This window comes from Pongo pygmaeus, chromosome 20 (assembly GCF_028885625.2).
Source record: "Pongo pygmaeus isolate AG05252 chromosome 20, NHGRI_mPonPyg2-v2.0_pri, whole genome shotgun sequence".
Lineage (NCBI taxonomy): Eukaryota > Metazoa > Chordata > Mammalia > Primates > Hominidae > Pongo > Pongo pygmaeus.
In genome coordinates, this window is record NC_072393.2 from 20,585,713 (window position 1) to 20,610,665 (window position 24,953).

Consider the following 24,953-nt stretch of genomic DNA (forward strand, 5'->3'; position numbering starts at 1 on the left):
ATGCTGCTCCTTTGTCCCCTGGGACCCTGGAGAGCCAGTGTCTTGAGGACCCAAACATAAAAATAGCTTTGTTCTGTGAGGCTCCTGCATGGGGCTGCAGTGCCAGTATGGCCTCTAGGTGGTGACAGCCTTCTGAGTTTTTGGTGCCCACTGAGCTTTGCTGGAGCAGCTGGAGCAAAGAAGTCATACCAAGGTCATGCAACTTGAGTTATTATTAACGATCCCCACATTATCAAGTGGTCAAAAGCAGGCAGGAGAATTTGAGATTCCCCCATGCATTCACTTAGCCAGTCTTTCCCTTGCACTCACCCTGTGCCAGCTACCCTGGTGGACCCAACATGTGGTACAGAAAATGATTGAATCATGCCTGCACCGTACCCTGAGGACCAGTCTGAGGACAGGTGACCAAAAACACTAAAGCAAGTATACATGAAAGAAAAGAGCAATTGCTATAATATAAAGTAGAATGTTGACAGAAGAGCTGGGAAATCATCACAAGGGTGACCCAAATGCCTCACTGAGATGACATTTATGCCATGATGACAATGACAATAGGGAGCCAGCACTGCACAAGAATGTGTCAGAAGAAGCCACCCTTAGTAAAGAGACTCACAGGTGTGAGTTGGGCAGAAGTTTGAAAGGGACGACTGTGGCTGCAGAGAGCCTGAGAGAGAGAAGCAGAAGGATGGAGAATCTTGGGGCCTGGGAGATGAGGCTAGTTATCTGCTTCTTTCTTACAACATTGCCCTGAAACTTAGCACCTTTCAACAACAAATACTATCTCACAATTTGTGGGGACCAGAAACTGGACATAGTTTAGTGGGGTGCCTCTTCTTCAAGGTCTTTAGGAGGCTTAGGCCTCATAGGAAGCTGGACTTCTCAACAGAAGCTGGACTGGGGAAGGATCAGCTTTAAACTCACTAATGTGGAAATTGGCAAGATTTTGTGTGGCCTGAGAGCCCATGTTTCTTCCATCTATTGGCCTGAGCACTCCCTCAGTTCTTTTTATGTGGGTCTGTACATAGAGCATCTCGTAGCATCGGAATTTGCTTTTTCAGTTTGAGTAATACAATACAGAAACAGATAATTAAACAGAAAAACACAAAAAGAGAGACTGAGGGAGCAAGTAGGAAGAAAATGACAGCTTTTAGAAATATATATATATAATCTTGAGAATTATGATTTCTACCCCTATATTTGTGTGAAAATTCTAACCCTCAGAGTAATGGTACTATGAGGTGGGACATAATTAAGTCCTGAAGGTGGGGTCCTCGTGATTGGGATTACTGGCTTTAAAAAAGATACCCCAGAGGGCTCTCTCCCTCCTTCTGCCAAATTCTAAAACCCAAAGTGTGCAGTCTGCAATTCAGGAGAGTCATCACCAGAGCTCAGCCATGCTGAGACCCTGATCCCACATTTCCAACCCCTACAAGTGTGAGAAATTAAGTTCTGTTGTTTATAAGCTTCCTAGTCCACAGTTCTTTGGTGATGGCAGCCTGAACTGTGACAAAAATGATACCCTATCATTCTGTACTCCATTGGACAGAAGCTGAATTTTTGTCCCCAAAGTGTTGAAACAAAACAAAACAAAACTAAACCTGTGACTAAAATAAGTTGGGTTTTCCGAATGGCAAATAAGAAACAACTTGCTGAAACACTGAAATTTCCTTTGCTTAAGAGATTTTTAAAAACGGGCTGAAGTTGGTTGGAACAATATGGTCAACTGAAGCCTGTGAAGAATAAGCTTGCTGATGTCAGGGCCCAAATTGTCATTGCGTTTCTTTTTCTTCTTTTTTTTTTTTTTTTTGAGACGGAGTGTCGCTCTGTTGCCCAGGCTGGAGTGCAATGGCACGATCTCGGCTCACTGCAACCTCTGTCTCCTGGGCTCCAGTGATTCTCCTACCTCAGCCTTCTGAGTAGCTGAAATTACAGGTGCACACCACCATGCCCGGTTAACTTTTGTATTCTTAGTAGAGATGGGGTTTCGCCATGTTGGACAGGCTGGTATCGAACTCCTGGCCTCAAGTGACCTGCCCGCCTTGGCCTCCCAATTGCTGGGATTACAGGCTTGAGCCACTGCACCCAGCCTACACCATAATTTTTATAAGTTTTGTCTTATATACACCTGATAAATTCCCTAGGAGGTAGATGCTAGCATAATCCCCCTGTGCACGGTAGGAGGCTGGGGAAGCCCGAAAATAGACAATGGCTTTTACTGGGTCACAGAAATTGTAAGATAAACAAGGTTCTGACCAGCTGTCTCTTCTACTCTAAAACCCAGGCTGCATTCAGGTCTTCCCAGGGAATTAAGGGGAAGGTGTGATTTCATAATTACATACAAATAGAGGCCTGACATGGGAGAGGAGGCTGAATAACCAGTAGCCTGGTGGGGCCTCTGGATAGGTCTTATAGAAAGAAGGGGCCCAGTGGATGGAACCTTGAAGAGACTAACATACTTCCTTGGTGATGGAACCCAACAGAACTTAGGAAACCAGGACCCCACCTCCTAGAGACAACTCTGTATCCAGCTCCTTTGGTGAGAGATGCTCATGAGAGTAACATGCTCTTCCATGGTATCCTTACACTTCTGAGTTTTAGCCTTACAAAGGCTCAAAGTAAAAGCCTTCTCCGATAATGCAGATGTCCACTCAGCGCTCATTTCTAATGAGGCACACCCACAGATAACAGGGCAACCCAGAACAGATCCAGGCCAGTCCTCTCTTGTCGTTTCATCTAAATAGCCCCACACCACCCCCACTGCCATGTATTGCGGGGGCATCAAGAGGTGAGGGCATTCTTCCTGGACAGAACCAGGTTGTCAAATGTTCAAACTCTCATGGCTCTGTCATGTTCATAGCCAGGTCATGGCTGGCAAAATGGGGACCAAGTTTATCTACTCAGATGTGAATCCCAAGACTTTAAGCTGTTCTCTGGTTTCCCTGCTGGCTGAAGATCTATGCAGATATTCCTATGTGCCTGATCTGAAGAGCAAAATTTCAATAGAGGTGTCATCTATGGTAAAAACAAGGCAGGCAATTAATCTTTTTTAGCTTGGCTGCTGGGCACTGTTTACAGAGCTGCATTCAGATTAATGAGGAGCTGTTTGATGAGTCTAACTCCTCCATCTCTTTGGAAAAAGAGCAGGTGCCCTACACCACTAACCTTGGCCAGCACTGGGCTGTGGTGAGAGCAGGCACCTAGAGGTCTCTATAGATAGGAACCTGAGAAGACCAGGACAGGCCCAGGTCCCAGATTGAAATATGGAAACTCTCTGACCTCTGTCCTAGGGCCTTCCCAGGAGTGACTCATAGTCCTGTTTCAATACAATCTGGCCTTCATTCGTCCCAGTGGCAACTTGGTTAGGTGGAAAGTCTCTGTTCACATACTTGTAGAAATATTAGAGAAAGGGCTTTCATCTTGTTTTCACTTTACATTAGGCCATGAGCATTTTTGCATGTTGCTACAGTTTATATTAACTCCCCACCCCAGGCATCTCCTGTGGCATGCAGCTTCAGTCTTACAGAACTTCTCCAGAACTTAAAAGCCAACACTATTACTAGGGAAGTTTTTATGCAAAAATGGGGGAATGTGCTGTACAAAAAAAAGGGGGTGAGACTACTTTACGCATGTTCCTGCAATGTATCATCTCAAGAACTCATCCCCATATCCCATCAGGGAAGGAGGTGTGCACGCACATGTCTTCATAATATTCCATAAGGGAGGCTCTTCCCCACAGTGGTTTAGTCTTTCAGTGCTGATGCAGCCTGGTATAACATGCTATTTCCACGTCAGTCATGCTGCAGAGAATATCGTGTGTGTGTACTAACAGGCTGTAATTGTCTGCTAGGACTGCCATAACACAGCATCACAGAATCAAGGGCCTTAAAAACAGCAATTTAGTTTCTTGCAGTTCTGGAAATTAGAAATCTAACAGATGTTGGTGGAATGACTTCTCCAAGCCTCTCTCCTTGGCTTGTAGATGGCTGTCTTCTAACTCTGTGTTAACAGAATCTTCTCTTGTGCTTCTGTCTTTACTACCTCTTCTTATAAGAACCATTATATTTAATTAGGTCCCATGCCAATGAACTCACAACCTTAATTACCTCTTTAATGACCCTATGTCCAAATACAGTCACAATCTGAAGCAATGCTCTTTTTGCCTTTGTAAAGGAAGTCTGTCTGTGGCAAACGAATAAATGGCAGAATTTTACATCATGGGGTCAGTACAAAAAAGGGAGGTGTGCAGGGGATTTAGGGCCACTTTCCTTATGTTGGGAACTCTAATGTCACCATCTGAAGGGCCACTTATGAACAGAAGAGTTATTATAGTTATTATTTCTTTTTTATTTTTTGAGGTGGAGTCTCTGTTGCCCAGGCTGGAGTGCAGTGGTGTGATCTTGGCTCACTGCAACCTCTGCCTCCCAGGTTCAAGCGATTCCCCTGCCTCGGCCTCCCGAGTAGCTAGGACTACAGGCGTGTGCCACCACCCCTGGCTAATTTTTTTTTTTTTTTTTTTTTTTGTATTTTAGTAGAGACAGAGTTTCACCATGTTGACCAGGATGCTCTTGATCTCCTGACCTCAATCTGCCTCCCTTGGCCTCCCAGGGCAATTCTCTTAGCTGGTCTTTGTCCTTCACACAGACATAACAGAGGTCCCTGGGTGCTGAAAGATGGGCCTCAGGCCCACTTAGACATTTTGGAAGGCTGTGGTTAGGTTCCATTCACTAAATACATGTATATTAAGCACGTAACTTGTGCAGTCCCTTTTGTAGCTGCTTGGCATAATTCAATGAAGAAAGCAGATAATCACAGGGCCTCAATTCTATTTGAAGAGTTAAACACAGTAAATATTATCAGGATGTCCACTGAATATTAAATGATGTCCTCATGGCAATTTTAATCTCCTGGAGCCACCAACTCACTCCAATTGGAACACTAATTATGGAGTGTGTATTACACATGGTAGTGCTTTAATACATCTAGTGCTTTTCTGTGTTTGTTCACTTCATTTATGTCTAAACAACACCATGTCCGATGCAGAGACGTAAGAGTTGGTAAAAAAAGAAACACTACCATGACTGATGACATCTCCCTAGTGTTCACCTAAAGAAATTAACCCAATAAGATCAATAAACTCAATGTTAATTATAAAAATTAAAAGAACAACAAGGCCAGGCGTGATAGCTTACGCCTGTAATCCTAGCACTTTGGGAGGCCAAGGCGGGCGGATCACAAGGTCAGGAGATCGAGACCATCCTGGCTAACACGGTGAACCCCCGTCTCTACTAAAAATACAAAAAAATTAGCCAGGCCTGGTGGCATGCGCCTGTGGTCCCAGCTACTGGGGAGGCTGAGGCAGGAGAACGGCGTGAACCTGGGAGGCGGAGCTTGCAGTGAGCAGAGATCACGCCACTGCACTCCAGCCTGGGCGACAGAGCGAGACTCCGTCTCAAAAACAAAAACAAAAAAAAAAAAAGAAAATTATGCATTAGGTCTACTATCAATACCAGGCAAGTAAAACCTGGATTTACATAAGGAGATTCTGAACTAGGAACCATAAGATTTTGAAAAAATGAATTCAATACAAATGGGAAAAATAGATTTGCTTTGAAATTCTTTGAGGTTTCTAGTTTGGTAGCAACTTATCAACACCTTAAAAATTACCAGTTTGTTCTAACATATTTTCTTTCTTCTCAGAATAGGTACACAACCACATTCAAATACAATTACTTGCTTCATAATTCTCTTACACTTTATCTTTATTTATTTTATTTATTTTTTTTTGAGACGGAGTCTTGCTCTGTCGCTCAGACTGGAGTGCAGTGGCACTATCTCAGCTCACTGCAACCTCTGCCTCCTGGATTCAAGCAATTCTCCTGCCTCAGCCTCCTGAGTAGCTTGGATTACAGGTGTGCACCACTACCACGCCCGGCTAATTTTTTGTATTTTTAGTAGAGATGAGGTTACACCCTGTTAGTCAGGCTGTTCTCGAACTCCTGACCTCGTGATCCACCCACCTCGGCCTCCCAAAATGCTGGGATTACAAGCGTGAGCCACCACGCCCAGCCCACACTTTATCTTTAGAGTAACATATTTGTATATTAAACTTCCATGTAAGTGAAAACTTAGAGTCTATGTGTGTCTAGAAGGCCACAGAGGTTGCATGTTCAAAGAAAAATGTGAGATGACATCTTCTACATACTCATTTAAGATTCAGAAATATATGGCTTTTGATTATATGCCTGTGTAATTTTCATAATAACCATCTTAATGACTCTATAATTAGAAGAAAAATAATAAAAATGTACCCTATGGAAACAATATTCTCCAACGTATTTGAAGTTTAAAGTCACTAAGGATAAGAATCACTAGAGATGCCATTCCACTATATTACTGAATAGTATGTTGTTACCGTCTGTTACCTAGAAACTTGAGTAAGGTAAAACAGGTTAATGTTGGTGGCAGGATAACACCTAATTCAATGCACAACTGTCTTAACACATTAAAAACAATTTTGTTTTATTAAAACAAATTAAGTTCACACAGTCTAAGAAAAGCATTACAAAATCCACTATATTATCTAATGTGCAATTGGTAAAACAATTTACTAAAATTTGAATAATGCACAAGACTATTACTCTGAACATCTATCTCATGCAGCACTTACAACAGTTTTATAAGTCAACCACAAAAGTTTCTCTGTGTACTTTCTTCACACACCTCATATTTCAGTGTCCTCAATCTTCTGTTGAAAAGTATATAAATGACATCCTAATATAGAACTTCTCAAACCCCGAGCAGCAGAAATTGACCATATGCTTTCATACAGACACTAGGAATAAAGACACAGCATCAAGTAATTTGAGAGTTCAATTACATCAAAATTTGCCTTTGTAAAAATCTAAAATTCTTTCAATGCAAAAACAGTATACTTTGAATATAATTGTAAGTCTCAAAATATTAATCTCCTATTCCTGTTTAGGCTAACTAAATTATGTTAACTTCGAATTACTCTCTATAATCAATGCCCTGATTTAGAATAACATTGAAAGTGTTAGCGTCTTAGTGGTTTCTACTGTGAATCTTATGTTCATTTAGACTTAATTTTTGATTAATTTTTTATATTTATTACATCTGTTAAATGTTTTCATATAAACTAGCGTTTTCTAAGGTGTACTTTTTAAACAATTTTTTTCATATTCATTACAGTTGTAGGGTTTCTTTCCAATGTAAATTCTCTAAAATGGAATAAAATTTGAGCAACTGTTAGAGGGTTACCTTTCAGCATAAACTCTCCTATGTACAACAAAATCTGTAACATAAGTAAAAGTATTGCACCAATCTTTATATTTGTAATGTTTTTCTTCAGTATAAAAACCCTTGTGTACTCTAAGGCTTATTTTTGAAGTCTTTCCACGTGCAAATGTAATGTATCACTATCATTACACCTTGTGTACTCTAAGGCTTTTATTTGGTGACAACTTTCCACAGATAAATGTAATGTGTATCATTACACTTATATTGCTTTTATCTAGCACAAAACCTCTGATGAGTAAGCTCATGGTAGTTATTAAATGCTTTGCCACATTCTTTAAAATCAGAATTTTTCTCAGTATGAATTTTCTTATGTGCAATAAGATGTGAGCAATAGTTGAAGACTTTCCCCACATTCTTCACATTTGTAGTGTTTCTCTTCAGTATGAATTATCTTGTGATTTCAATGGCTTGAGTAAGATTTATGGACTTTGCCATATTCTTTACATTTGTAGGATTTCTCTTTAGTAAAAATTCTTACGTAGTAAAGTTTGAGCAGTGATTAAAAGCTTCCCCACATTTTTTATACTTGCAGGATTTCTCTCCTCTTTGAACTCTCTTATGTTCATTAAGATGTGAGCACCGTTTAAAAGCTTTGCCACATTCTTCACATTTATAGCGTTTGACAGCAGTATGAATTTTCTTATGTCTAGTAAGGTGTGAGCACCGATTAAAGGCTTTTCCACATTCTTCACAGTTGTAGGGTTTCTCTCCAGTATGAATTCTTTTATGTTCAGTAAGGATTGAGGACCAGTTAAAAGCTTTGCCACATTCTTCACATTTGTAGGGTTTCTCTCCAGTGTGAATTCTCTTGTGTTTAGTAAGGTATGAGAACCTCTTAAAGACTTTGTCACATTTTTCACATTTATAGGGTTTCTCTCTGCTATGAATTACCTTATGTTCAGTAAGAACTGATGATGAGTTAAAAGCTTTGCCACATTCTTCACATTTATAGGGTTTCTCTCCCGTATGGGTTCTCTCATGGACAGTAAGTAGTGAGCAGTGGTTAAAGGCTTTCCCACATTCTTTACATTTGTAGGGTTTCTTTCCAGTGTGAATTGTCTTATGTTTGGTGAGATGTGAGTGCCGGTTAAATGCTTTGCCACATTCTTCACATGTATATGGTTTTTCTCCAGTATGAATTTTCTTATGTCTAACAAAGGGCGAACACCAGTGAAAGGCTTTTCCACATTCTTCACATTTGTAGGGTTTCTCACCGGTATGGATTCTCTTATGTTTAGTAAGACTCGAGCACCAGTTAAAAGCTTTGCCACATTCTTCACATTTGTATGGTTTCTCTCCAGTGTGAATTCTCTTATGTTTAGTAAGGTATGAGAACCACTTAAAGGTTTTGCCACATTCCTCACATATGCAGAGTTTCTCTTCAGTATGAATTATCTTATGATAAGAAAGGCCTGAGTGAGATTTAAAGACTTTGCCACATTGTATACATTTGAAAAGTTTCTCTGTAGTATGTCTTATGTTTTGTCTGTTTAGATTTGATGATTTACTAAAGACTTTCACACATTTATTATATGGGAAAATTTTGCTAGGTAGAGTTGACAAACATTGGTTAAGTCCATTATAACTTTTTTCTTGATCCTTATACTCACCCACATTTTCCCCATCTTTCCTTAAATGTAAATCCTCGAGTCCACAGCTTGCATATCTTCTCAGTATCACTTTTTGGAATGAATCTTTCATGCCCTGTTCTGGCAAAAAGTCTTCAATGTAATGAGAAGATATAGCTGAAATATAAAATTAACAAAATATCCCACTTGTTATTTTCAGACTCAGATACATATACTTTACAAATCTAATATAGAAAATTAAGAAAAGGACAGGATGACTTACTAGATGCAGCTGGGAAACACTCACTCCAAGGAGAGAAAACAAAATGTTGAGTAAAACATCACATTTTAAACAGATCTTTTGAGAGAAAACTTAATTCAGAGGTAATGCAGACACTGTGGTTGAAGAGGAAGATGGGAAGCTTGCTCAAAGTCACTGGGCACCAGGACTGGCTCCTAAATCCAGACCAGACTTAAGGAAGGGATATGTGAAGAAACCCCATGGCAACACAGTCTAGCCATGGACCTCTGAGATTCTCACTTTGGTTCCTTCTCCTTGAAAGGCATTTCCCAGCTAAATCTAGTCTGAGCTCCTGATTATAGACTCATATGATCCCTATACGTCTGTGAACTGGCAGGGGGAGCCACCTGGAGAACAGGCAGAGGCACAGCTTAAACTCTTGTGGAAATCTGAGTTGTCACTGTGCTATGCAGCTGTAGCTGACCATAGGTGCCCATCCTCCGAGGCTCTGCATCTTGCACTGAGGGGATCCATCTCCTGCTGTCTGCCAGGCTGAGAGAGAGCAGGGTTGTAGATATCATGGGACTGAGGTGAATCTGATCCATGCACCACCTTGCTTGCTGGCACCTTCCAAGATGACCTACCTGGCTGCTCCTACAGGAGGGTGCCCACAGCACAGCATCCACTTACATCACAGATGGTGCTTGACCCCAAAGGGCCAGAGGACAAATCCATGGGCCCAGTGCCAACTGCCCAGGTCTTCAGCACACTGCCTAATAATATCAAGCTGATATATGTGGTCTGAGCTTAAGTAGGGTAGAAGCCCACACTGTCAGCACACAGAGAAGAGTGGGGCATGGGATCATGAGCCAGCATGGGAGGTGGGTTCCCCTTCATTCACATGAATAAACTGGGAAGGGTGTGGCCAGATGACCAGTCATGGTTTCTATCCCAGGAAGCCTAGCAGCCTAGAACATCTGGAAGAGCTCAGCAATTTCAATGCAGATGGCTTGGGACAAGCCTAGCCAATTCAGCCTGCTCCCAGGGAAGACACTGGAGACAGACCTGCTGAGTTGGGGGACCACAAGCTGAGTGGGCCCCACAGCCATCTGCTGGACTAAAAATCCTGGGCTGCAGGTGCAATATCGGTTGCAAACCCATGGTGCAATTGCCCTGCCTGATGATTTTCCATCCTTGAGCCACTGCATCACCAAACGATTCACAGACACATTCCATAACCCACCCTTACTTTTGCAAGCAAAGGAGAACAGCAGGACCCCTGATAAATATGGGTCTCCTGGTGACCTAAAAATGTGAACTGTCCCTAAGGCAGGGGGGAGCACAGACCACCATAGCCCTCCTTGGAGCAAAGGAAATGGGTGCAGTGCCAGCAGTTGAAGAGAATATCACCAAGGCCCCAAAATAAATTTGGAGAGAAAATAATCTCTCACACATTATCTTCCCTCCCCAGAGCACTCTTAAGTGCCATCTGCTTGGACTGCAGCCTGAATTACACCTACCAAACAAGAATACATTGCTTCAACATGAAGCACTCTATGAAATCCACTGCAGGAACTTATCTACAACCAAGGGACCTAGACAGAGCTTCTGCCCTCTGAAAACAACCTTATATGATTATACACAACCAACTGATTATACACAACATACATCACAGCCAAACCTCAAGGAAAAAAAGAATTAAAAAAATTTTAAAGCCCCATCCAAATGACAGAAAATTCAAAAGGAAAAGAAGCACCAGCTCCCTCAGATGAGAAAGCAAAAGAACGCTGGCAATACAGAAAGCCAGAGTGTTTCGTTACCTCAAAAGGATCTCACTAGTTCCTTTGAAAGAACCAAACACAACTTTAAAAAATTGAAAATTTTACTACAGGACTTTCAAAATACAATTGAAAGCCTTAAAAACAGAATAGACTAAGCAGATGAAAGTATTTCAGAGCTCAGAGACTACTCCTTTATATCAACCCAGTCAGAAGATAGTAAAGAAAAAAGAATTCACTACAAACAAACAAAGCTTCTGAGAAATACAGAATTATGTAAAGGGGTCAAACTTATAACTCATTAGTATTCCTGAGAGAGAAGGAAAAAAAGTAACCAACTTGGAAAACATACTTAAGGATATAATCTACGAAAAATTTTCCCATCTTGCTAGAGAGGTTGACGTAAAGATACAAGAAATTCAAGGAACTCCTTTGAGATACTATACAAGACAACCATCCTCAAGGCACATAGTATTCAGACTTTCCAAGGTCAACATGAAATAAAAAAAAAAAGGCAGCTAGAGAAAAGGGCCATATTACCTAAAAAATGAATTCTATCAAACAGTGGACTTCCCCACAGAAATCTTACAATCTGGAAGATATTGGGGGCCTGTTTTTAACATTTTTAAAGAGGCCGGGTGCAGTGGCTCACGCCTATAATCCCAGCACTTTGGGAGGCCAAGCTGGGCAGATCACCTGAGTTCAGGAGTTCAAGACCACCCTGGGCAACATGGTGAAAACCTGCCTCTATTAAATACAAAAAAATAGCCCGGCATGGTGGCATGCACCTGTAGTCCCAGCTACTCGGGAGGCTGAGGCAAGAGAATTGCTTGAGCCCTGGAGGCGGAGGTTGCAGTGAGCCGAGATTGCACCACTGCACTCCAGGCTGGGCCACAGAGCGAGACTCCATCTTAACAACAACAAAAAAAGAGATTTAAAAAAAAGAAAGAAAGAAATTCGAATCAGGAATTTTATGTTCCAGCAAACTAAGTTTCATAAGCAAAGGAGGAATAAAATATTTATCAGACAAGCAATCACTAAGTGAATTAACTACCACTCGACTGGCATTGCAAGGTGCTTAAGAGTGTTCTAAACATGGAAATGGAAGAATGATACCTACCACCACAAAAACACACAGAAGTACACAGCCCACAGACCCTACAAAGCAACTGCACAAACAAGACTACAGAGCACATGAAGGGAACAAAAACTAAGATATCAATATTAACCTTGAACATAGCAGTCTAAATGCTCTACTTAAAAGACACAAAGTGGTGGCCAGGCATGGTGGCTCATGCCTATAATCCCAGCACTTTGGGAGCCTGAGGCCGGTGGATCACCTGAGGTCAGGAGTTTGAGACCACCCTGGCCAACATGGCAAAACCCCGTCTCTACTAAAAATACAAAAATTAGCCAGGAGTGGTGGCACGTGCCTGTAGTCCCAGGTACTCGGGAGGAGTGAGGCAGGAGAATCACTTTATTCTCCGGAGGCGGAGGTTTCAGTAAGCTGATATCGCACCTGCACTCCAGCCTGGGTGACAGAGTGAGACTCCATCTCAAAAAATAAAAATAAAAAATTTTAAAAAATTGGCCAGGCGCGGTGGCTCACCCCTGTAATCCCAGCACTTTGGGAGGCTGAGGCGGGCAGATCATGAGGTCAAGAGATCGAGATCATCTTAGCCAACATGGTGAAACCCCGTCTCTAATAAAAATACAAAAATTAGCTGGGCATGGTGGTGTGCACGTGTAGTCTCAGCTACTAGGGAGGCTGAGGCAGGAGAATTGCTTGAATCCGGGAAGCGGAGGTTGCAGTGAGCCGAGATCGTGCCACTGTACTCCAGACTGCCAATAGAGCAAGACTCCGTCTCAAAAACGAAAAAATAAATTTTTAATTAAAAAAAAAAAAAAGAACACAAAGTGGCAAATCAGATTTTAAAAAAACCAAGACTTAACCTTCTGCTAGCTTCAAAAAACTCATCTCATGTATAATGATACCTATAAACTCAAAGTAAAGGGAAAAAGTAACATCTGTCACAAAAATGGGAAAAAAACAAAAAAATGCAGTGGTCACTATTTTTGTATTAATAAAACAGATTTTAAACCAACAACAGTAAAAAAGACAAACACATTACATAATAATAAAGGATTCAATAAATAAATAGATAAATCAACAATGTTTAACTATCCTAAATATGTCTGCATGCAACATTGGCACACCCAGGTTTATAAAGCAATTATTACTGAACCTAAAAAAAATACTTAGCCAGCCACACAATAATAGTGGAAGACAACACCTTACAGATAGCATTACAGATCCTCAAGGCAGAAAACAAAGAAATTCTGGACTTAAACTCAGCACTTGGCCAACTGGACCTCATAGACATCTACAGAATAATTCATCTAATGAACACACACATACATTCTCATCTGAGCACAGAATATACTTTAAGATTGACCACATGCTCAGTCAAAACAAATTTCGAAAAATTGAAATCATCTTCTTTAAACAGAGTAAAATAAACTCAAAAATCAATAGCAAGAGGAACCCGCAAAACTACACAAATACAGAAAACTAAACAACTTGTTCCTAATGACTTTTGGGTAAACAATGAAATTAAGGCAGAAATCAGAAACTTATTTGAAACAAATAAAAATGGTGATGAGGCCGGGCGCAGTGGCTCACGCCTCTGGGAGGCCAAGGCGGGCGGATCATGAGATCAGGGGTTCAAGACCAGCCTGGCCAACACAGTGAAACCCTGTCTCTACTGAAAATACAAAAAATTAGCTGGGCGTGGTGGCAGGCACCTGTAATCCCAGCTACCTGGGAGGGTGATGCAGGAGAATCACTTGAACCCAGAAGGCGGAGGTTGCAGTAAGCAGAGACTGCGCCGTTGTACTCCAGCCTGGGTGACAGAGTGAGGCTCCATCTTATTAAAAAAAAAATAGTGACAAAATGTAACAAAACCTTGGAATGTGGCAAAAGCAGTGTTAGGAGGGTTTATAGTGCTAAACTTTTATATCAAGAAGATAGAAAGATCTCAAGTTTAACAACCTGATACCACGCATAAAGAAATGAGAAAAACAAGAATAAGGTAAATCCAAAGCTAGAAGAAGAAAAGAAATAATTCAAATCAGAGCAGAACAAAATAATATTGAAACCAAGAAAACCATTCAAATAATCAATAAAGTACGTTTTTCTAAACGATAAACAAGATCACTAGATCACTAGCTAAGTTAACAAAGAAAAAAAAGAGAAAAGATCCAAATAAGCAAAATCAAAAATGACAAACTATCAACAGACTAAACAGACAACCTATTGGGAGAAAGTATTTGTAGACTACACATCTGACAAGGGACTAATGTTCACAATCTATAAGAAATTTAAATCTGTAAGAAAAACAGAAATAATCTCATTAAAGAGTGGTCAAAGGACATGGTCATTTCTCAAAAGACATAAAAGCAGCCAAGAAACATGAAAAAATGAGACAAAAAGGGAGAAAAAGAAGGACAAAATAACAACAAACATCAAAACAATCAATAAAATGGCAATGGTAACCCTTCTCTATCAGAAAATTAAATATTCATGGAATAAACTTCCCAATCAAAAGACATAAACTGGTATAAAAACAAGATGCAACTACATTCTTTTTACAAGATACTCACTTTCAATCTGAAGAAGACAATAGACTAAAAGAAGGATGGTGCAAGTCATTCTATTAGAATGTTAACCAAATGAGAAGAAAATAGGTCAAAATTATATAAGGCAAAATACATTTTAGGTCAAACACTGTTATAAAATATACTTTGGTCAAAATTCTCACAAGAGACAAAGAAGGACATTAAATAATAATAAAAAGATTAATAAACTAGAAAACTATAACATATATATGATCATCAGGGTTCCCAAATATATAAAGTAAACATTAACAAAATTGAAGAAATACACAGCAATAATAGTAAGATATTTCAATATCCCACTTTCAGTAATAAGTTATAAAGCAAGGCAGAATATCAAATATAAGAACAGAGGACTTCAAAGCACTCTAAAAATTACACCTAATGGACATATAGCAAACACTCCACACAACAGCAGAATACACAATCTTCTCCATAGCTCATAACACCTTCTCTTGGATATATCACTTGTTAGGGCACAAAGCAATTCTTAGGAAACTTTTTTTTTTTTTTAATTTTAAGACTGAGTTTCACTCTTGTTGCCCAGGCTGGAGTGCAATGGCACAATCTCGGCTCACCACAACCTCCATCTCTTGGGTTCAAGCGATTCTCCTGCCTCAGCCTCCCGAGTAGCTGGGATTACAGGCATGTGCCACCACATCCGGCTAATTTTGTATTTTTAGTAGAGACGAGGTTTCTCCGTGATGGTCAGGCTGGTCTCGAACTCCCGACTTCAGGTGATCTGCCTGCACTGGCCTCCCAAAGTGCTGGGATTACAGGTGTGAGCCACCATGACTGGCCTAGCAAACTTTTAAAAATGGAAATCTTATAGACTATTATGATGACCAAAATGGAATTAAACTAAAAATTAGTAATAGAAAAAAATCCACGAATATATGGAAATTAAACACACTCTTAAGCATGCTCATGTTCAAGGATTGGAAGAATACTGTACAACATCTTTACAGTGCCCAAAGTAATGTTCAGATTCAATGCAATCCCCTTCAAATTCCCAATTTCATATTTTGCAGGAATAAAAAAGCAATGCCCAAATCAAATAAAATCTCAAGAGACCATGAAGACCTAAATAATCTTTAAAATGAAGAAAAGTGTTGGAAGTATCACACTTCCTGATTTCAAAACACATGACAAAACTACAGTAATAAATGCAGTTTAGTACTAGCATAAAAGCAGACAATTAGAGCAATGAAAAAGAATGTAGCACAGATATTATCTTTCATGTATATGGTCAAATAGTTACTTGCACACCCATATTAACTGTAGCATTATTCACAAAAATCAATAGGTGAAAGAAACCCAAACTTCTCTCACCAAATGAATAGAAAAATACAATTTATAATATACAAATAATGGAATAATACTCAGCTTCTAAAAAGCAGAAAATTGGGTCGAGCGTGTAGGCTCACGCCTGTAATCCCAGCACTTTGGGAGGCCCAGGTGGGCGGATCACGAAGTTAGGAAATCCAGACCATCCTGGCCAACATGGTGAAACCTCGTCTCTACTAGAATACAAAAAAAAAAAAATTAGCCAGGCGTGGTGGCATGTGCCTGTAGTCCCAGCTACTCTGGAGGCTGAGGCAGGGGAATCACTTGAACTCGGGAGGCAGAGGTTGCAGTGAGCCGATACTGCACCACTGCACTCCAGCCTGGCGACAGAGTGAGACCCCATCTCCAAAAAAAAAAAAAAAAAAGGCAGGAAATCTTCTAACATGTACGATAAAGATAAATCTGATGGCATGATGCTAAGTAAAATAAGCCAGCCATAAAAAGACAGGATTGTATAAATCCATTTATGAGACATCTAAAGTATTGTACTCAGAAACAAAATAGAGAGGTGTTTGTAAAGGGTCAGTCAATGGGGAAAATGAGTAGTTTCATGTATGTTGAGTTTGAGTTTCCCAAGATAAAAACATGTGGAGATATACTGCATGACAATGTCAATATACCCAATACAACAGAACTGTATAACTGAAAATATTTAAGATTCTAAATTTTGTTATGTATTTTGTACAATTAAAAATAAACAATTACACCTAAAAGAAATACAGTTATAAAGCTTTTCAAAAATCACCTTCATATCACAAGTGTTTCTCTCACAAAAAGAAAATACTCACCAATAAATAGATGTTGAAATTACAACAATTTTCATGACTCCTCATCTAAACAGGACAAAACCATCATTGATGACCAACAAAAATGTAAATATAAGAGTCACAAACAAAATGGGGTAATACTTATTCAGTCAAACACAGAGACAATTGGCAATAAACATACAGCTGATTCATATTTGACTTTTGCCTCACACTGTCTTAAAATGTACACAGCTGAATACTGTCATACAAAATTATAATATATGAATAAAAACTAAAAAATATAATGAATGTCAAATGGCCTATTATAAAAACTGTAATAAATAAATATAAAATTGCAAAGCAAAATTAAAAGAAACTACAACCCATAAAATTCTGAATAAACATAGTGGACTACTGATGAAGAATCCTTCTAGATAGCTACAATTTTCAACCATGACTGGCTATCCATAAAAAGCATACATTTTTGAATCAAGAGCATACAGTTAGAACATTAATGTTTCACAGAAACCCCATTATAATTATTCATGAAAAGCTCTGAGAAAATAATTTTTAAGAAATAAGCACTTATATAATACTAGAGAAACTTATTAACATGTTGCTCTTCTTTTTACACAAAATGGTAAGGCTGTAATCTAGCCTGCAGAAGCAAAGAAAAGACTTACATCTTTTACTGTAAGAACAATATAAATATTGTAAAATATGGTATAAAACACTGATTATGAATTAGGAATAAATTATGCTATCATTCAGATAAACGTTGAGGAATATAGATGAAAATGCAAAGAAAGCTTTTTACATGCAGGCAACTTAACTATACAAACTAGGCCAGGCATGGTGGCTTATGCCTGTAACCCTAGCACTTTGGGAAGCTGAGGCAGGTGGATCGCTTGAGCTCAGGAGTTCAACACCAGCCTGGACAACATGGTGAAACTCGGTCTTTAGAAAGAATACAAAAATTAGCCAGGTGTGGTGGCACTCGCCTGTACTCTCAGCTACTTTGGGGGCTGAATCAGTCTATAGAGCCAGTCTATAAATACTCATTTTATAAATTTCCAAATGTCATCCAGAGATCACAGGGCATAGAGAGAAGACAGGAAATAATATTCCTTTAAAGGAATAAAATGACTCTTGGGAAATCAATTTTTAAGAAATGAAGATCTTTGCATTATCTGACAGGGAATTCAAAATAATCATTTTAAACATGTTCAATGAGCAAAAATAGAATGTATTCAACTAAACAGAATCAAGAAAATAGTGCATGAAGAAACGATATATCAACAGAGATTTAAAAAACTATTAAAAGTATTTTTTAAAAAAACAAAAATTGTGGAGCTGAATACAATAACTAAGTTAAAAAAATTATTACAGAGCCACAACAAATAACTTAATGAGGTAATAGATGGTATCAGCAAATTAAAGACATTTCACTTATAAATATTGAGTCATAAAAGCAAAAAAATACTGCCAACAAAGAAAATTTTACCTAGAAAAATTTACCTCTAGAATAAGGATAAAAAATAAAGACTTTATAAGATAAACAAAAGCTGTCAGTCTTTGTCACCATGTGTATAGTTCTATAAGAAATGGTATAGTAAATATATACACAGATCTACAATTCTCTACTATATATAGTTCTATAAGAAATGGTATAGTAAATATATACACAGATCTACAATTCTCTACTATAATAATGATGTATAAAACTGAAAATCTTGCCATAGAATTTAATAAACCAAAACACAAATGTGCATAAATCTGTTAATAGATACACAATACTAAATGATATAATGTGACACTAATAAAGGATGTAAAAAGGTATAGTTTTAGATTCAACTGAAGTAAAGATGTTATGAGATTTAAGCATATCGTTATGTTTCATAAACTCTCATTTTTCAAGGTGATCACAAAAAAACCTATAGAAGATATGCAAAAGAAAATGAAAAAGGAATCAAAGTATGCCACTACAAAATTAACAAAACAAAAACAAAGGCAGTAAGAGAGGAAATGAGGGAAAACGTATTCATGACAAACACAGAAAGTAATCGAAAACAAAATGCTACTAGTAATTTTATTTCTTTCTGGTATTATTTTAAATATGAACAGATTGAACCCTTTAAAAAAGTAAAATAGCTGAATGAGTTAAAAACAAAATCTTACAATATGCGTCTTTAGGGGACTCATTTTAGTTTTAAGGAGACAAACAGGCTGAAAGTGACAGGATACAAAAATATATTCCATGCAAACAGTGAGCTCAAGTGGGTGGGGTGGCCATAGTTAGACAAAAGCCACTTTAAGTAAAAAACTGTTACAAAAGATAAAGATTGGTATTATATAATGGCAAAATGGATCCATTTACCGGGAATCTATAACACATGTAACTGTTACATAAGTGTAACAGTTATACAACTATAACACATAGCACTCTCAAATATATAAAACAAATATTGACAGAAGTTAAGCAAGAAATACACAGCAGCACAATAATTACAGACTTCAAGGCCTCATTCTCAATTCTGAATATAAAAAAATCAGATAGATCAATAAGAAAATAAAAAACTTAAAACATTACAGACCAATTAGACCTAAGAGATATATACAGAATGTTCCAGTTAAAAGCAGCAGAATACATAATATTCTCAATTACACACAGAGCATTCTGTTAGGACACATAACAAGTCTTAATAAATTTAAGGAGACTGAAATCATACAGTTTATATTTTCTGACCAAAATGGAATGAAACTAGAAATCAGAAGCAGAAGTAAAACTGTAAATCCAAAAAATGTGGAAATTAAACCCACTCAAACATATTCTTGCTCAAGGATCAGATAATTTCATTTTGTTAAGATGTCAACATGCACAGCCACGTACAAATTCAATGTAATATCTATCAAAATCTTCATGGCAGTTTTTTTTTTTTGCAGAAATATATTTAAGATTCTCAAATTCTTTTAGGAGCTATAAGTAGCAAAACATCCTTTAAAAAGAACAACAAAGAGGTATTACACTTTCTGGTTTTATAACACATTACCCAAAGCTATAAAGATAGAAATAATGTGGTATTAGCACAAAGAAAAATAAATGGATGATAAACCAAAATAGAGAGCTCAGAATTAAGCACGTGTGTACATAATCAAATAAACTTACATAAGATTGCTATGGCCACACAATGGGGAAGAAAATAGTTTTTTCAACAAATGATGTTGAAAACTGAGTATCTACATGAAAAAAATAAAGTTGAGCCCTTCCGTTACATGCACCATATAAAAACAGTATTTAAAATGGATTAAATACTTGAACACACAAATATAACAAACTTCCTAGATAAATATATGGGGGAAAATATGACATTGGACTTGGCACTAATTTCTTGTTACAAAAGACCAAGAATTTGATGTCATTTTCTTACATCTGAAATCAAATACATAAGGAACAAATAATAGAGAAATGGGACTACATCAAACTTCGAAATTTCTGCACATCAAAGGGAAAATTTAGTGGGGTGAAAACGTCACCTAAGAAATGGGTGAAATATTTGAAAATCACATATTTGATAGGAGTTAATTTTCACAATATATAAACAATGTCTAAAACTCAACAATAAAAAGTGAGTAACTTGATTAAGAAATAGACAAATAATTGAACTGACATCTCTCCGAAGAAGATACATAAATGGCCTATAAGCATTTGAAAGGATGCTCAAGATTCCTAACTTTTAGACCAACACAAAGTAAAATCACAGTAAAATATTACCTCAAACCCATCAGGAGAGCCATTAACAACTGCAACCACCCCTCCCCCCAAAAAAAATTGTTATGGATATGGAAAATTGAGAGGCCTTTTGAGCCACTGGTAGGCAAAAATCATGCAGCTACTGTAAAAAACATACTATGACAGTTTCTCAAAAAATTAAAAATGGAATTACTATATAATCCAGGAAACATGGAAAATCCTATTTGATACCGTTCTTGGCAGTTATTTTTTGGGGTATGACACCAAAAGCACAGCAACAAAAGCAAATATAAATGAGTGGGACTGCATCAAACTGAAAATTTTCTGCACAGCAAAGAAAATAAAACAAGGAAACTTATAGGACAGAAAAAAATATTTGCAAGCCATACGTCTGATAAGAAGTTAATATCCAGAATATATAAGGAACTCATACAAATCAAAGGCAAAAACAATAATAAGAATGATAATAAGAACCAAACTGAAAAACAGACTGAATGGATAGATATTTTTCCAGTGAAGACAAAGAGCCAAGAGGTATGAGAAAAGGACCTCAACATCACCAGTCATCAGGCAGGTGCAAACCAAAACAATGATAAAATATCACTTCACATTTGTTAGGATGTCTATTATCAAGAGACACTTATATTTTTTGGGTGATGGATACCTTAAAAGCACTGACTTCACCACCATGCAATCTATCTGTGTAACAAGGTTGCACTTGTACCCCACAAATTCATACAAACAAAAAGAATAGGGCTGGGTATGGTGGCTCATGAGGAATCTGAGGTAAGAGGACTGCTTGAGCCCAGGAGTTTAAGGCCAGCCTTAGCAACACAGTGAGACCCCTTCTCTTAAATTAAAAAAAAAAAAAAAAAAAAAAAAGAAATGTTAAGCATAAAAACATTTTTAAAAAGAGATAACAAGTGTTGACAAGTGTGTGAAGAAAAAAATCTTGTACATTGTTGGTGTGTTGTAAATTGGTAGAGTCATTATGAAAACCGGTATGGACGTTCTTTAAAAAATAAAATTAGGCCAAGCACGGTGGCTCACACCTATAATCCCAGCACTTTGGGAGGCTGAGGCAGGCAGATCACGAGGTCAAGAGTTCGAGACCAGCCTGGCCAACATGGTGAAACCCTGTCTCTACTAAAAATACAAAAATTAGCTGGATGTGGTGACAGTCGCCTGTAATCCAAGCTACTCAGGAAGCTGAGGCAGCAGAATCGTTTGAACCCAGGAGGCAGAGGTTGCAATGAACTGAGATTGTGCCATTGCACTCCAGCCTGGGTGACAGGGTGAGACTCAATCTCAAAAATAAATAAATAAATTAAATTAAATTAAAAAAAATTTCCACATAATCCAGCAATCCCACTTCTGTGTATGTAACCAAAGGAAATAAAATCTGTATTTCTAATATTTGCATCTCCATGTTCATTTCACAATTGCCAAGACATGAAAACAACCTGAATGTTTGTGGACACTGACTGGATAAAGAAAATATGGCATATATACACAATAGAGTATTATTCAGCCATAAAGTCATGAAATCGGCCCAGTGCGGTGGCTCACGCCTGTAATCCCAGCACTTTGGGAGGCCAAGGCGGGCGGATCACGAGGTCAGGAGATCGAGACCATTCTGGCTAACATGGTGAAACCCTGTCTCTACTAAAAATACAAAAAATTAGCCGGGCATGGTGGCGGGCGCCTGTAGTCCCAGCTACTCAGGAGGCTGAGACAGGAGAATGGCGTGAACCCGGGAGGCGGAGCTTGCAGTGAGCCGAGATCGCGCCACTGCACTCCAGCCTGGGCAACAGAGCAAGACTCGGTCTCAAAAAAAAAAAATTATAAAAAAAATAAAAAAATAAAATAAATCATGAAATCCTGCCAACATTTCAACAACATGGATGGACCTGGAAGACATTATGCTAAGTGAAATAAGCCAGACACAGAAAGAAAAATAATGCATGATCCTCACCTCTATGGGTAATCTAAAAAGGATGAACTCATAGAAACAGAGAGTACAAAGCTGGTTGACCCAGTCTGGAAGTGGGGAAAATGGGAAGATGTTCAATGAGTACATACTTCCAGTCCTGAAATGAATAAGTTTTGGGGATCTAATGCATAGCATCATGGCTATAGTTAATCATAATGCTCTATATCAGGGGTATCCAATCTTTTGGCTTCTCTGGGCCACACTGGAAGAAGAATTGTCTTGGGCCATGCATAAAATACACTAACACTAATGATAACTGATTAGCTTTAAAAAAATCTCATGTTTTAAGAAAGTTTACAAATTTGTGTTTGGCCACATTCAAAGCCATCCTGGACTGCATGCAGCCAGCAGGACATGAGTTGGACAAACATGCTCCATATGCTTAAATTTTAATAAGACAGCAAACCTTCGGTGTTCTCACTGCAAAAGAAAACTCTGCATGGTGGCTTAATTCGAGCACTTTCGGAGGCCAAGGAGGGTGGATTACATGAGGCCAGGGGTTTGAGACCAGCCTGTAATCCCAGCTACTTGGGAGGCTGAGGCACAAGAATCACTTGAACCTGGGAGGCGGAGGTTGCAGTGAGCTGAGGTCGCGCCACTGCACTCCAGCCTGTGTGACACAGTGAGACTCGTCTCAAAAAAGAAAAAAAAAACAAAAAAACTCTGTGAGGTAACAGATGCATTCATTAACTTAACTGTATTAATCACTTCACAATGTTTACATATACAAAATCATTACACTTTACATAATAAATAGTTATATAATTTTAATTTGTGAAAAGTAACCACACGGTCCCCACACGTATATGTGTGGGTATATCTGTGTGTATATGTATACACACCTCAACTAATATAGTTGAAGAATCTGGGAAAATAAAGTTTAAATTACCAATTTTAGTTCACACTAAAAATATAAAATGTAGAAATAAAATAACATTAGATTTTCTTATATTTAGGGAGATGCTTAGCATTATAACAAAATTACTGAGTAGGAATTTTTGTAGAATCACATTTGAAAATTCCATAAGGGGCTGGGCACGGTGGCTCACGCCTGTAATTCCAGCACTTTGGGAGACCCAGGCGGGTGGATCACCTGAGGTCAGGAGTTCCAAATCAACCTGGCCAACATGGCGAAACCCCGTCTCTACTAAAATACAAAAAGTAGCTGGGTGTGGCGGTGTACGCCTGTAATACCAGCTACTTGGGTGGCTTAGGTGGGAGAATTGCTTGAACCCAGAAGGCAGAGGTTGCGGTGAGCCAAGATGGTGCCATGCACTCCAGCCTGGGTGACAGAGTGAAACTCCGTTGCAAAAAAAAATTAAAAAAAAGAAAGAAACTTCATAAGAAATCATAAAGCAGAGAACATACCACATCTGTTTGTGGTGTTACTGGGATTTTGGAACCAAATACCGTTATCACGAATACTCTCACACATTTCAGACATAATACAAACAACAAAAAAAAACCAAAACAAAACAAAACAAAACAAAAACCTTAAAAAATAGTTTAAAGGCCAGGCGTGGTGGCTCATGCCTGTAATCCCAGCACTTTGGGAGGCTGAGGTGGGTGGATCACCTGAGTTCGGGTGTTCAAGACCAGCCTCAACAACTTGGAGAAACCCCATCTCTACTAAAAATACAAAATTAGCTGGGCGTGGTGGCACACGTAATCTCAGCTACTCAGGAGGCTGAGGCAGGAGAATCGCTTGAACCCAGGAGGCGGAGGTTATGGTGAGCCAAGATTGTGCCATTGCACTCCAGCCTGGGCAACACGAGCGAAACTCTCTCTCAAAAAAAAAGAAAAAAATAGTTTAACATAGAGTTCCTCAAAAATACATATATATTTCTGTGTGCCCCAAGACAATGAAAGGGCAGTCAGATAATAAAGTCTCTTATAAGCCATGAAGAGGACTTTGGCTCTCACTGTAACCTCAAAGGAAGGTTACTTTTTAGAGAATTTAGGAGCATTATACAGAAGATGCCTCTGTACAAGAGCAAGAAGAAACAATCACGCTCCTCAAAAATCATCTCCATTGGAGCAGAGCTTCTCAAATAACTCTTGAAGTCTGTCTTCCTTCTTGGCCTTTGGGGCTTTCACCTGTGGCATGTGTTTCATTCATCCAACCTACCTGGGGGTTTGGCTATGGTCTCATGTCTCTTCACATTCCAGGGCTCCTGTCTTTGCTCCAGACAGCTAATCAGTTCTGGCTTAGAAACAGTAAGACCTGTTTTATTAGAAAAAAGTAATGTGATTCTTGCTGGGATTCTCCAATTACCAACCTAGTGTTGTGCTCTGTAGAGAAGAGAGAATATTATAGATGATTCTAGAAAATTAATAATAAGGACAGGCATGTTGGCTCACACCTGTAATCCCAACATTTTGGGAGGCTAAAGCGGGCACATCATGAGGTCAGGAGATCAAGACCATCCTGGCCAACATGGTGAAACTCCACCTCTACTAGAAATACAAAAATGAGGAAGGTGTGGTGGCACGTGCCTGTAATCCCAGCTGCTTGGGAGGCTGAGGGAGGAGAATCG

The 24,953-nt window shown here is 38.7% G+C and overlaps 1 protein-coding gene across 5 annotated transcripts in view; it reads right to left on the minus strand.

The window, feature by feature from the left end:
- Window positions 1-6,494: 6,494 nt before the first annotated feature.
- The window catches only part of ZNF682 (zinc finger protein 682), a 34,911-nt gene continuing 16,452 nt past the window's right edge, over window positions 6,495-24,953 (minus strand). For 4 of the 5 annotated variants that reach the window (XM_063658837.1, XM_054465126.2, XM_054465128.2 and 1 more), the window contains 2 exons: window positions 24,545-24,640; window positions 6,495-9,062 (listed from right to left, as the gene is read on the minus strand). In XM_063658837.1, coding sequence (XP_063514907.1) covers window positions 7,792-9,062; window positions 24,545-24,640 — 1,367 coding nt within the window. In that variant the 3' untranslated portion in view covers window positions 6,495-7,791. Of the gene's footprint in view, window positions 9,063-16,714; window positions 16,760-24,544; window positions 24,641-24,953 lie in introns of those variants that run through there. The other variant, XM_063658838.1, reaches the window with a different exon arrangement.